At 50.1% G+C, this 14,422-nt stretch overlaps 2 protein-coding genes across 2 annotated transcripts in view; one reads left to right on the forward strand and one right to left on the reverse strand.

Annotated features, from left to right (window-relative positions):
• Window positions 1-12,783, forward strand: part of KDM8 (lysine demethylase 8) — a 45,943-nt gene extending 33,160 nt beyond the window's left edge. The window contains exon 9 of the mRNA XM_060031942.1: window positions 10,435-12,783. Within this exon, the coding sequence (XP_059887925.1) occupies window positions 10,435-10,755 (321 nt within the window). The 3' untranslated portion in view covers window positions 10,756-12,783. The remainder of the gene's footprint in view (window positions 1-10,434) is intronic.
• Window positions 1-14,422, reverse strand: part of NSMCE1 (NSE1 homolog, SMC5-SMC6 complex component) — a 33,038-nt gene that overhangs the window by 8,107 nt on the left and 10,509 nt on the right. Inside the window, exon 3 of the mRNA XM_069541412.1 lies at window positions 437-558. Coding sequence (XP_069397513.1) covers window positions 437-558 — 122 coding nt within the window. The remainder of the gene's footprint in view (window positions 1-436; window positions 559-14,422) is intronic.

Consider the following 14,422-nt stretch of genomic DNA (forward strand, 5'->3'; position numbering starts at 1 on the left):
TGATTTACCGATTTGACCCAGCATTTCCATGTTATTTGATTCTATAACCCTTTCTTCCATGGACAACGTTTGGGAAACCCTGGGCTAGAGCCCCTTTCTGTGTGGGCCTGGTGGGTAGGAGCCTGATCTCCCTTGACAGCCTAAGGTGGTTCCCGAGCCAAGGATGGGGGTTTGTATTTCACCCCCTCCCCTAGCTGGGAGGGAAAACCTGAAAACAACAGGAGGCCCCAAATATGTCTCAGTCCTTAGCGGCCATGCACGTTGTTGCTTTTCCCAGCTTCTATGTCTTGTTCTAAATGAAAAGGCATCTTATCCCTTTCTCCCTCCAAGCCCTTGGTGAGGCGGGTGCACCTGCATTCGCCCCAGTAAGGAGGGCACGGGGCTGTCTCCACCGCGGTCCCTCACACATCCACCAGGGGGCTCTGTCTGCACTCACCAGCGCATAAATGGGTCTCCCGTCATCTTCCGTGACGCCTTTCTTTATCTCGATGTACAAAGACTCCAAGACACTGTTAATGTTGTTGATGAAGTCCTCCAACTTCTCTACGGTAGCAGTGCCTGGAAATAAACAGGCAAAAGCGAAAAAGGGGGAGGGTGCTCCATCAAAAAAAGTGCAGCTTGTTTCAACCCCGCCATCACCCTGAACACGGGACAGCAAAGCCAGAAATGGGTGGAGGCCCTGGTCCTGTTGGGTGAGCGCCAACGCCTGTGGCTTCTTTCTTCCTGGAGCAAAGAGACAGCGCTGTGAAGTACAAACGCCTGGGAAATGGCATCTGAGCCTGCTGAGGTCTTCCTGTCTTGGCTGGCAGCCCTCGGCCTCCTCCCCAGCCCCAGTTCCCTGCCGCCCTGTCACTGTCCCCACTCAGCACCTCAGTGCAGTGGGCATCACAGCCTGACTCCTCCGTAGAGCCTCTGCCCCTGCCTGTCCTCATGCACGCGTCAGGTCCACCTCTATCCTTCCTCCCTTTATTCGACATCCAAACACACATCGAACACAGGCACACCTGTGCTGGCCCGGGGCTGCGACAGTGAAGAATAACGATGACAGGGTAAGAACAGCAGCTCACACGGAGCACCCACCCCGGGGAAGGCCCTGATCTGAGCACTTTTCACGCAGTAATGAACCCACCCTGCCTGCAGAGGGGGGCTCACTCACCCAGCGTTACACTGCCAGGCACAGCGAGCAGTGGGGAGCCCTGACAGCACGGCCACAGCCCCTGACCTGTATGCCAGCCACCTCGTGCTGCCCCTGGTGACGCACAAGGCAGCAGCACCCTCTCCAGGGCCACCAGCCTGTCAGAGGAGGGGGTATGGACAGAGCCCGGGGAGCACCGCAGGGGGCTGGGGTAGATGGACAGCAGACTGGCAGGGGAAAGAAGGACGGCTGGCAGGGCTGCGGCGGCAGCAGCAGGAAGCAGATGGCCCAGGGCCCCACGGGCTAGGGGGCGTGTGCCCTTCCTCCTGTGGGACATGGGAGCCTCTCAGAGCTGGAAGCACAGGAGAGACATGGTCAGCCTTGGGTCCTGGAATCACCCTGTTGTACTGTGAGACTTTTTTAAACCAAACGTATGTATTACTGTTTTCACTTATTAAAATAATTAATTTCAAAAGATTTGTGCCTTAGAAAAATCACTGTAAGAAAAAAATAGCGGGAAAACAGACAATATATAACATTATGTTAAAAACAATAATAAAACCAACAAAACAATATGCAGGAAAAAGGCCAGGAAGGTTACCCACAAAACTGATGAACAAGGCCATTGCTAGGAAGGGAACTAAAATGAGGAGGTCATCCCAGGGCACTTGAACTTTATCTGTTTGGCTTCTTAGAAAGGTACTTGTAAGCTCCTTGTATAGCTAAATATTATGAAAGTTTAAAAAACTAAACGATCACACTGGTGGCAATGGCGGTTGCAGCCACGTAAAGTCGGCAGCTGTGACACAGGCACGGCGTCTGCTGAGGAGGCCCAGAAAAGCTAAAGACAAAGACCCGGACAGAAATACTAATACGTGAATCACAGGCAGGATCTAATCTTCCTTTACAACTAAAGTTGCTTAAGTTAAAGAAAAGAAAAAAAAGCAATTTAGGGAATTCCCTGGCACTCCAGTGGTCAGGACTCTGAGCTTTCACTGCCGTGGCCCGGGTTCAGTCCCTGGTCAGGGAATTAAGATCCCTCAAGCTACGTGGCGTGACCAAAAAAACAAAAAACGATGAGGAAGAAAGCAATTAAAGAAAAAATTCGTATTAATAAACAGGTGGTACTCGGACGTGGCAAAAATCCTAACGGTAGCGTGATGATGAAATCTGGCCACAGCTGCTGAAACACCATGATCAGAGGAGTGAAACACGGTCACATTTCCTGCCTCCGTGCCCTGCTCACGCGCCCTCCTCCTCACTCCCATCGACCAGTTACGAAAGCCAACTTGCAGGGCACTTTTTTCCACGAGCTGTTCTCTGCTGCCCCAGCACGAAGTGCTCCTGTGCTTTCCTCCGCTCCCACACCATGCAAAGCATCTCGCCCCGGTGTGTGGGGCCAGCTACCACGGACGAGCCACGCGCCCGGCTTGCTGGAGACCCTTCGGCCCCCGGCAAGCACCCGACTCAAGCCTGGGAAACTCAGGCGCGGGGCCCCCAGGCACAAGGAACCATCTCCTGCCCACCAACAGGGCCTCTGCTTCGGGAGCCAGCCCGTCCGTCCCACGTGACGCAGTGGCAAGTCTCACATCCCCCTGAAAGCAACAATTCACATTTTCCACTGAAAAGGCCTCTCCTGGGTGTCGTTCAGAAGAACGTACTCTGTGGGCAGATCAAAAGCATTCTGCTACCTCGGACTTTCCTTGTCAGCACGGAGATGAGCTAATAGCCGCCCTGAGCTTTCCCCTCTCCTACCACCTCCAGTTTGCTGTCCAGCCTCACTTTTCAGAAACATGAATGTTCTCAATTTAAGAAAAAAAAAAAGCCCTTCCTACCACTGACCTTGCAGCAGCCGGCCGCCTACTCAGGGGCTCCCGTGGGCTCCAGCGCACAGCGGCCCTCTCGGGGGCTCAGCCACAGCCCTCTGCTGGGCGGACCTGCCTGTGCTGCCCACAGATGCCCTGCGCTGCACCATTACCTGGGAATAAGCTGCTCTCCTGTTCAGCCACACCCCCACCCTAACTGGACTTCTTGGGGCCACAGAGGCAGCAGCACGGCCGGCCCAGTTCCGCCCCGCCCCTCTGTGGGCCCCCAGGCCAGCCTCTCCGTTTCCCTCATCCCTGAAGGCCACCCGCCACCTCACATCCAACCTCACACATCGAGAACACTTCCCCACAACCCTCTCTCCACCACGCCTGCTCCAACCAGCCAGGCTTCTGACCGTCTGGCGTCCCAGACACGTCCCTTCCTGTGCAGGCCTGCCCTGACCACAAAGGATCAGGGTTCCGCGCTCTGTCTCTGTCCTCCCACGGTCCTCAAGCACTTCCTTCCCCATCACACTTTGTTCCAGTTACCAATTCTGGCTGCCCCACTCCCTAAATAGACTCTACCAAAGAGTCTTCCTTTACCCCATCTGTGTGATTCTGGTGGGAAAACAAATCCCATAGGCAGAAAACCAGAGTGCAGGAACCTGCAGGGGCCAGGTCCCAGGTCAGCCAACAGTGGGCCAGAACCCGTGCTCAGCCTGTGAGACACCCTCTCAGTCTGAGCAAGGGACAAAGGGATGGCGGAAGGTGGTTCTAGCCCAGTCGCTGCAGGGGGAGGGTGACTTTGGCCGTGAGGTGCTGCTGTGCTTTCCTGTGCCTGGTGCCCTGGGGCTTTGGCCCATTCCCCAGTCTGGCCACCAGCCAACGGTCAGTCCCGTGTGTTCCTTTCCCAACAGCCTCCCAATACATTCCTTTTCAGGTTGGCCAGAATTGGGAACTCTTGCTTGCTACCAAGATCCCTGATGTGCCCGTTAAGTGTCAAGGTAACACCAGATCAGTGCTTCCCAAAATCAAGTCTTCAAACCAGCTAATTTTCACTGCTCTGCCCCCTCTCCCTCCCCTCTTCCTGGAGCCCATGGTGGAAAAGCTACAGTTGGCAAATCTGTAGGAACAAAGTGGCCTAAAGCAGTGTCCGAGGATCCATTTGGCCCCAATATCCTATGAGTCCACGGCCATGATGCCGTGCGTGAGATAAAGACCACATCACATGATTCTGAGACAACTATTTCCAGTCTTGGTTCTACCACTTCAAGGGACTTCAGAGAACTAACGAGTAACCTACTCCTCCCTTCAGATCCCGAACCAATTGAGAAAAAAAGACAGGCTTCAGGTAAGTATCAAAATACCAAGTTTTTACAGGTAGAACTGGATCAGAGGCTGGGTCCCTCCACACCAATGACCAGCAGTCAGCAACATGGGATGACCAGCTATAAGAGGTAAAGAACAAGGCCCTGGACCTACCACAGCTGCCTCTTCTCAGAGAGCAGAGAGACACCCTAACCAGGACGATTAGCACCATGGCTGAAGCAAGCAAGGGTCTGTAGATCTTTGGTGCCACCTGTGTTCTCTCTCCATGTAAGCAGGGTGTGCCTGTGCCTTTCTTACGGAGTGTGGTGAGGCTGCTACTGTTGGGCTGAGCACAACAGGCCTGTAAATGTGGGGCTGTCATCACCTTAGGATGTGCTGGGCACTGCTCATTAGCTTGGCTCATTGCATCACTGCAAGAACACTAACTCCATAAGGTGAGCTGTTATTATCACCTTTACATACCAGAGGTTAAACAACTCGCCCAGCGTTGGAAATGGAGCCCAGGCCAAGCTCCTGGGCAAGAAGCCACACAGCCTCTGTGGAGCAGAGCAAGTGTCCTCTGGGAACATTCCCTACCCCAGACCCCACCAAGGTCACACCTACATTCCTCCAGAACTTGGCACTGTGCCTTCAGGGTCACAAAGAGGGACTCAGCCAATACAGAAAGACAGGAAGCATCTGAGCAGTGCCTGGGAAAGACGCCAGAGGCGGTGCTGACGCCACAGGGCTGTGCCCCAAGGCCACGTACAGGGGCTGTGCCCGGCCAACATCCATCATTCCTCCAGCCCTGACTACTCAGCCAGGCCACGGGGGCCACATGAGCTGCTGCGGGAGGAGCTAAACTAAAGGCCAAGGACTCAGGAGAGGACAGAACAGCTCTTTCTTCAGCAGGAAATGCCCTTCTTCTGTTGGGGCAATTAAAAAATGGGACTCAGGGCAGTGGACTGGCTGGGGTAGCACTGAGCAAACGGGACACTTCTCTGAGGAGTGAGAGCTGGTTCAATTCATTTTGAGAGGTCGTTTTTTTCTGGCCACCACTGTTACCTCCTCTTCTTTTAAAATAAATTTTAATTTAACCAACAAACCTCTTCTTGTTAATCAGAGTCTCTGCTTCCCGGAAGCCTACTGGAACCCAGGGTTCACTGCATACTTGGGCAGCAGGAAGTCTGCCGCCCTAACTTCTGAGCAACAGATAGTTTTGTTCCAAACCAGGCACCACAGATAGAAAACTTTTAGGCAGAGGAAATACTATTTTAGGCAGAGGAAATAATAGCAAAAAATAAGACCCCAGGGGACCAAACCACTTATGGGCCAACGTGCCCCATGAGAGCTCTCTCATCTGCTGGGGCCAGCCGGGCTGTGCTCCTGAGCACTGAGGACGGGGCAGCCCAGGCCCTGGACCAGACGTGGGCACTAGGCCACATCAGGCCCGAGAGCAGACCCCTGGGCTGGGAGAGGCTGGCAGGCAGGCACACTGGGCCAGAGAGGTGTGTGGGGGGTTGCGTCCCAGCCTAGGGCTTTCACCTCAGTTGCCTGGGGAAGATGGTCCCCTCGACACTCAGGTATGTGAGCTGACAACGGCACTTCCACAGTGCGGCTAGTGAGCAGCGCTGGGAAGCGCAGGGACAGAAGGACAGCGGTCTCTCATGCGGCAGACAGATCAGACAAAGAGTTCTCTCCATCTGTATGTCACATCACTACGTGCTAAAGTTCTGCTCCCTCAGGATCTCATCAGACCCTCACGAACGACCGCCAAGGGGAGCCAGTATGTGGTACAGTCTGTTTTCCAAAAGAGGAAACCAAGGGTCAGAGAGCGTAAGGACTTATCCAAGACCACAGGGCCGGTAAGTGACAAAGTCCAGGTCAGAAAACAAACATCTGGCCTTCAGTCTGGCACAGTGACAAAAGGACCTGAGCATTCATTTAAAAAAAAAATTCTTACTCAGATATGCAATGAGGTCTGAGAATTGTGTCAAAATGATACGGGGGTAAGTAATCAGGAGCACAGATAAAACAAGATCAGTCATGAGTTATCATTTTAACTGGGTGACGATGTGTACATGAGGCTGCGTTGTATTATTCTCTCTACCTTTCTTTCTCCATAATAAACGGTTAAAAAAATATTTCGACACTCAACAACATAACTTGCTGCCTTAACCCCCAGGAGTCTGAATCAAAAAAGAGAAAAATGGTAGCGTCTTGTGACAACGGAGATTAGCTCAGGGCTCTGACTGTAAGCTAGATCCCAATGACACACCACCAGTTTTCAAATTCTGGTGTAGGCTGGAGCCCTGCCATAAAGAGACACGGTGACTGCAGAGGCCACTCCGTCCCCTGACCCACCGGATAAGCGGTTGTGGTTTCTCAGAAGCTGGACTGCAAACAACTCAAAGGAGCAGACTGTGTCACACACATTCTTCTGAGAGACTGAATGTACAAACGGACAATAAACGTTATAGAAACAGGGCTCTGATCCACAATCTGCAGCACCCAGCCCAGGGAACCAACCCACCGCCTAGTGTAACCAGCCCAGGAAGCCAGCCTGCTACCTGTAAGTTAGACCTGTAGGAGGTCAGACCACTATCTCTAGCAACCAGCTCAGGAAGCCAGCCATAAGCTCTGTAATAATTGGCTCAAAATGACCAGGTCTTGGGCTTCCCTGGTGGTGCAGTGGTTAAGAATCCGCCTGCCAATGCAGGGGACACGGGTTCGAGCCCTGGTCCGGGAAGATCCCAGATGCTACGGAGCAACTAAGCCCGTGCACCACAACTACTGAGCCTGTGCTCTAGAGTCTGGGAGCCACAACTACTGAGCCCGAGTGCCCCAACTACTGAAGCCCACACGCCTAGAGCCTGTGCTCCACAACAAGAGAAGTCACTGCAATGAGAAGCCCACGCACCACAATGGAGAGCAGCCCCTGCTCGCCACAACTAGAGAAGGCCCGCGCACAGCAACGAAGACCCAAAGTGGCCAAAAATAAATAAAATAATCTATATTAAAAAAAAAAATGAACAGGTCTTGATTAATAACTGACAGCTTCCCTAATTTCTGTCCCTGCTTCCAACTTAGGACCAACCTGAGAAAGCCAGGTGTGCTCCCGCAACCAATCACAGCCTGTCCTGCTTCTAGACTGTCCGCCTCCAGCTTCCTGAGCCCACGGCCTCCTATCAGGGCACAGCTGAAGCCTTCCCTTTGTTCCTCTATACAGCTTTCCCACTCCTCTGCCTGCCAGCAAGTCTCCAAAACACAAGTCCCCCTGTCAGAGCAAGCTCTGAATAAACAGCCATTGCCTGTTCTCATCTGAGTGGCCTTCACTGATGTCCACACTCTGTACACGTGGGACTTGGCTCAGCACCCCGTTCCCGGCAGGGGTGAGGAAGGTGGCTGAAAGGCACGGGCAGGCCTGTGGTGCCATCGGAAGGATGACTCCGGCCGCTTTCGTCCGGCTCACTGCAGCCCTCCTCTGAGTCCCCAGCGCCTCGCCCCTGGAGTGCGACACAGCCTCCTCCAGCCTCCCAGCGTCCACCCTAGCCCCCCACCCGTCCTCCACATGCAGCCAGGGTGAAGCCAGATACCCGCACCACCACTGCCAACCTGGAAGCCACCAGTGGCTCCCGTGTGCCCCCTCGCTCTACTCTCAGCCGCGCTGGCCTTCCTGTCACTCACACCCCCACTCAGCACCTGCACTCGTGATCTCCTTCCACGAGTATTTCTGAGAAAATCCCAGCGCGAGAAATGCAGCCTATGGTCTACATAACAATTCCTATCACCCTACTTACCAACATCCTGGATCTTCTGAGGTGAGTTCCCACCCCCACCCCCAGCCCCGGGACCTGAGAGTAGATGGTAGGGGGAGGGACATACAGGAAGGAAGGGGCAGCAAGGCGCATGCACTGGACGTGGAGCAGGAAGTACTCTGTGCCAGGCACTTCACCTAAGTTCCTGTTTAACACTCATGACTTTTCCATGAGGTAGGTAAGATCTCCTCTATAAAACAGAAAGCAGAGACTCAGAAAGTGAAGAAAAACACACTTTCCCAAGTCCCTGATTTGAACCTGTGTCTTCAAGAAATGGCTTCCCTATTCCTGCCAGTGGAGTGTGTGGTAATCCTGCTGAAGAATCCACTCCCAGCCCTCCCACACACCCACACACCCTCCCTTGTGGCTGGGAGCCAGTATGAAACACTTCCTGGAGCAAATGAAGGCCACGCTTTGGGAGAGCGTGGAGCACACAGAGGCCCCGGCTCAGCAGATCCGCACTGGCCTAGAAGGACTGCTGGGGACCATCTCCTCGCTGGGTTCCTGCGCCGCAGTCATCAAGGGCCGGCTGGAACTTGGACACAGTGAGTCCTTCAAGAGCCAGAGATGTGAAAGCCACAAGAGTTTGTTTCCTCGTGGCTGCAGAGCTTCCAGAACCCAAAGACTCTGGTCTGAGCACATCACAACTGCCTGTTATGAAATTCTGTATGTTGAAAAATTCATCAAGTTGCGTTTGAGATGTTACTTTTCATGCTAATTTTATGCCACTTTTCAGTTATGGTCACAAGCCTAATCCCCCTTGATTAACTGAAAAGGCAAGCAGGCTGACAGCGGTATGCTTATTAACTGTTCATCACGGCCAAAGGGCAGAAATGGACAATGAAATCATTAAAAGCAGGAGGAAAACTTATTTGGAGCCAGCATCTAATCATCGCTGAGTCCTCCTTGGAAAGAGAAGGTGCGTATAAACGTGACTGCAGATACAGGATAGAATACTAAACTGAAAGGTGGACAGCATCACTGCCTCACCACTAACACGTGCCACCCAACGATGAGTCTGAGCCCTGAGGCCTGCAGAGACAACAGCGCAGATGCGGTCATGTAAATCCGCAGGAGGAAAACAAAGCTAGGATGAGGGCAGATGAGAGGTTTGACAAGAACGGAAAATATCTATCATCCATAATGTTCCTCTGACACTGTGTTCCCTAATCTATTTTTGGTACATGCACTTCAGTTCACTGGTGTTTTGCCTGAATGTCGTATTACTTATTCTGCTCGCTGAAATAATGTTAAGTCTTAATTTTTTAATCTAAGATTTCAGATATTCTACCTAATTTGTCCTGAGGACAAATTGTATGTGACAACTAAATGTGACACATGACTCTGGGGTGGATCCTTTGCTAAAAAAGACAATATTGGGACAACTGGAGAAACACCAATGGGGTCTGTGGACTAGATGATAGTGATGGATCAATGTTAATGTCAGATTTAATGGTTATCCTGCGGTTATTCAGGAGAATGTCTTTGCTAGAAGGAAACACACCCTAAAGAATGTAGGGGTGATGGAATTTCAGATTGGTAACCTACTCTTAAATGATTCAGGGGGGAAAAAGTTCTTTGTACTATTCTTACAACTCTTCTGTGAGTTTGGAACTACTTCAAATTAAAAAAATTAATTTAGGGCTTCCCTGGTGGCGCAGTGGTTGAGAGTCTGCCTGCCGATGCAGGGGACACAGGTTCATGCCCCGGTCTGGGAAGATCCCACATGCCGCAGAGCCGCTGGGCCCATGAGCCATGGCCGCTGAGCCTGCGTGTCCGGAGCCTGTGCTCCGCAACGGGAGAGGCCACAACAGTGAGAGGCCCGCGTACCGCAATCAATCAATCAATCAATCAATCAATCAATAAATTTAAAAACCCTAGGAGCTTCAGGCAAGGCAGGCCCTCAAAGAATCGCGCACTGACTCAGAAGGCAGCACTGGGCAGTGCTGGGGCCCAGAGTCATTGTGTGAGAAGGGGCTACACAGCACACCAGACTCCCAGGGGTTTCTGCTTCCTGCTTTGTAAGACGAGGAGGCTGGACCCAATGATCCCCTAAAACCCAACTTGTTCAACCAAACAGAACCAGAAAGACCAGCCCCAAAATAGTTTAACAAGGCGGGTAACTCTGAAAGACTCGTTGCTATGAAACTGTGGGCTGTGGCAACTTTCTGCTTCTGCCCAGTAAAACCACATGATCAATGACACACATTCCAACCCAGAGTCAGGTTCAGGTTCAGGGCCCCCTCAGACCCCGAGCTGGGCAACACCATTCCCCGACAACATCATCAGGAATACCTACTTTCCAAGGGGACGTGGGCCTCCTTCGAAGGCTTCAAAATTCAGGCTTCCATGTTTGTTTTGTTTTTAGGAAATTGAACTAATGAATCTTCCCATAACTACTTGCCAACTCTCTTGGGAGTCAGACTTCACGGTACACGAAGGTTCAGCAGCCGTTCAGAATGAAATCCAGTGCTACCATGTCATCTATGACAAGAAAAAAGGACCTACTACCCAGACATCACTGGATCGGTTTTTCAGGAGGGTAGATAGAATTGAACCCAGCAAGGAACCAGACCCTGTGCCATCAGCGTCAGGCATGAGTGACATTGCAGCCTGCCCTCCATCTCCTATTGCTGACGATCCTTCAGCTCTACCGTCTCCCACCTCCTCTCCCTCCTCCAGTCAGTAACTCTTCTTGCCTGTTCACTCAACGCCAGCGCCTGTGTGGCAGGTGTTGTACTGCACCGCTGTACTTTGCAAGGTACTGTACTGTAAGATTATAAATGTTTTCTTTATTTTTTGTTTGTTTTTTATGTATTATTTTTGTGAAAAGTATTACAAACCTATTACAGTACAGTACTATATAGCCGATTGTGTTAGTTGTGTACCTAGGCTAACTTTGCTGGACTTACGAACAAACTGGACTTAAGAACGCGCTCTTGGAATGGAACTCGTTTGTATGTAGGGGACTTACTATAATTAAACAGTTCATCCCGCTAGAGGATTGTAAGTAAAGAAAAAAGTATTGGCGACCTCTGGAAGTTAATGATGACTCAAGAAAGCAGACTTGCTTAGCAACAAAACCATGCAACAGAAGTATCAGACACACCCCAAAACAATAAAACAATGGTGGCATGAGACCCACATCCTACCCATATCCTGACTCAGTAAGTTAATGATTCCTCGGACACACTCCTCTGCATGTACTAAAAACAAAAATATAAGGAAAAGGTGACATTATACCAAAACCTGAGATGATTTAGCATTTTTAGCGTATGTTACCGCCTTTTTGCTCATTTCCATAGTGCCACGACAGTCCTGGCTTGACCAAGTAGGGACAAGAAAACTCCCCCGGCCAACCTGTAGGAGGAGCTGATGATGGAAGCCTGACCTCTACTCTAGAATGAGGAAGAGGGTGGCCTTTACCCCCTCCCCACTTTTCCTTTGATTATAAAACTGTGGCCCACTAAGTTCTCGGCACACGGCACCCTCTTGCCCGTCGGCTGCTTGTAACCTCACAAGCGTCCTATTCTAATAAATCACTTCTTATCTATCACTTTGCCTCTCACTGAATTCTTTCTGCACTGAGACATAAAGCACCGGAGCTCCTCGGAGACCTCCCTGAAACGCCACCTAGTGGTTTCAATTTGACTGAAACTGAGTTGAATCTATATATCATTTGGGGAAAACTGATATCTTAGCGATACTGAATTTTCCAGCCCATGAACATGGCATGTCTCTCCATCTATTTAGATCTTCCTTAATTTCTCTCAGCAATATTTTGTGGTTTTCAGTTTACAGACCTTACAAATTTTTGTCAGATTTATTCCTAAGTACTTCATATTTTTGATGCTATTATAAATGGTGCTTTAAAAAATTTTTCAGTTTCTGATGATTCACTGCTAACATACAGAAATGCAACTGATTTTTGTATATCTTGTATCCTGCAACTTTGCTAAACCCACTTATTAGTTCTAGTAGCTTTTTCAAAGATTCCATCACATTTTCTACGATGATCATGTCTGTGAATAGACACTTTTACGTCTTCCTTTCCAATGTGGGTTTTTTTTTTCCCTTGCCTGAGTGCACTGGCTAGAACCTCTAGTACAATGGTGAACAGAAATGATGAGAATGGACGTTCCTGTCTTGCTCCTGATATTAGGGGAAAAGTATTCAGTTTCTCACAATTAAATATGTTAGCAGTAGTTTTATATAGATCCCCTTTATTGGGTTAAGAAAGTTCCCTTCTTTTCCTACTTGCTGAGGGGTTTTTTTTTTTTTGCGGTACGCAGGCCTCTCACTGTTGTGGCCTCTCCCGCTGCGGAGCACAGGCTCCAGACGCGCAGGCTCAGCGGCCATGGCTCATGGGCCTAGCCGCTCCGTGGCAAGTGGGATCTTCCTGGACCGGGGCACGAACCCGTGTCCCCTGCATCGGCAGGCGGACTCTCAACCACTGCGCCACCAGGGAAGCCCGTTTTTTTTTTTTTAAATCAGAAATAGATGTTGGATTTTTCAACTCTGTGCAGACAGTTGTTGATTCCTCTCTCCTGCTCTAACGCCTGAGGTCCTGTTTATCTTGCTTACACCCTGCTCCTGAGGATCGCTTTCATTTTCTGTAAGAAACTTCTGCTTCATCATGCCAGGGTAGGTGTTGGATTTTGTCAAATGCTTCTTCTGCACCTACTGAGATGATCATATGGTTTTGCTTTTTTAGTTTGTTAATGTGGTGAATTACATTGATTAATTTTCAAATGCTAAACCAACCCTGCATTCTTGGGGTAAACCCCACTTGGTCATATTACATCAGCCTTTTTATATATTGCTGAATGAGATTGACAAAAACTGTGTTTAGAATTTTAGCATCTACATTCATGAGGGATCTTGGTCTTTAGTCTTCTCTCCTTGCGATGTCTTTGGTTTTAGTATCAGGATAACACAAGCCTAACAGAATGAGTTGGGAAGCGTTCCCTTCTCTTCAATTTTCTGGAAGAGTGAGGGTGGAATTGGTATTACTTCTTCCTTGAATGTTTGGTAGAATTCACCAGGGAAGCCATTTTGGGCCTGCAATAGGCACTATTCCCAGCCCCGTGTGAACATGCCACATTGTTTCCCTAATTCTTTCTTTCAACTGGTTCTTTCCTCAGCCTCAGGTAGTTCCCGTGCTGATCTGTTCTCAGCTGGATCCTTGATGGGGGTGGAGGGGCACTCTACAGATCTCTACTTTTCTCTCTGTGCATCTCTCTTCTCCAGTACAGTTCTCTGTCCTACAAACCCTAGCTGCTTTCATCTCCTTGAACTCTCAGCTCCATCTCAACTCAGAGTGTCTGTCTAGCTCTGCCTGGTTTCCCCTGTGCCATGGTCTGAAAGTGCTCTCACAGCAGTGAGCGGAGGCAACTGTAGGGCGCAACCCAATTCTCCCTGTGGTATAAGAAAGATACTTGCAGGTGGGAGGGAGGGAGACGCAAGAGGGAGGAGATATGGGGACATATGTATAGCTGATTCACTTTGTTATAAAGCAGAAACTAACACACCATTGTAAAGCAATTATACCCCAATAAAGATGTTAAAAAAAAAAAAAAAGAAAGAAAGAAAGATACTTGCTCTTTGTCCCTGGTTCCTGGCACAGAGCTCCTAAAACACTTGAAATTTCCTAAGTGATAAGGTGATAGGCATGTCTTTTGTTCTAATGAGATGACTCTTGGCAGGTCCCTAAACAATTTCAGGATGGGGGCTGGCTGCCAGAAAGACCAAGCCTTGATTACATGCCTGGAACTTTCGGCCCCATCCCACAACTCTGGGCAGAGGAGACTGAGCTAATCACCAACGGCCAATGATTTAATCAATCATGACTACGTGATAAAACCCCCATTAAAAAAATCCCTAAATGTTGAGATCTGGAGAGCTTCCGGGATGGTGAACACATCCAGGTGCTAGGAGGGTAGAACACCCAGAGAGGGCACGGAGGCTCCAAACCACCCCTGCCCCATGCATCTTATCCATATGGCTGTTCTTGAGTTGCATCCTTTATAGTAAACCAGCAAATGCAAGTGAAGTGTCTTCCTGAGTTCCATGAGCCATTCTACCAATGTATTGAACCTGAGGAGGGCATCATGAGAACCCTGATTTATAGCCAGTCAGAAGTATGGGTGGCCCAGGACTTGAGACTGGCATCGTAAGTAGGGGCAGTCTTGTGGGACTAAGCCCCTCACTGGTGGGATCTGACTCTAACTCCAGGTAGGTAGTGTCAGAACTGAACTGAGTTCTTGGACACTCAAGTTGGTGTCCAGAGAACTGGGGAGGTAGTGCTGGGAAAAAAAAATGCATATTTGGTGTCAAGAGGGAAAAACCCTCATGCT

The sequence above is a fragment of the Delphinus delphis genome, chromosome 15 (genome assembly GCF_949987515.2).
Source record: "Delphinus delphis chromosome 15, mDelDel1.2, whole genome shotgun sequence".
NCBI lineage: Eukaryota > Metazoa > Chordata > Mammalia > Artiodactyla > Delphinidae > Delphinus > Delphinus delphis.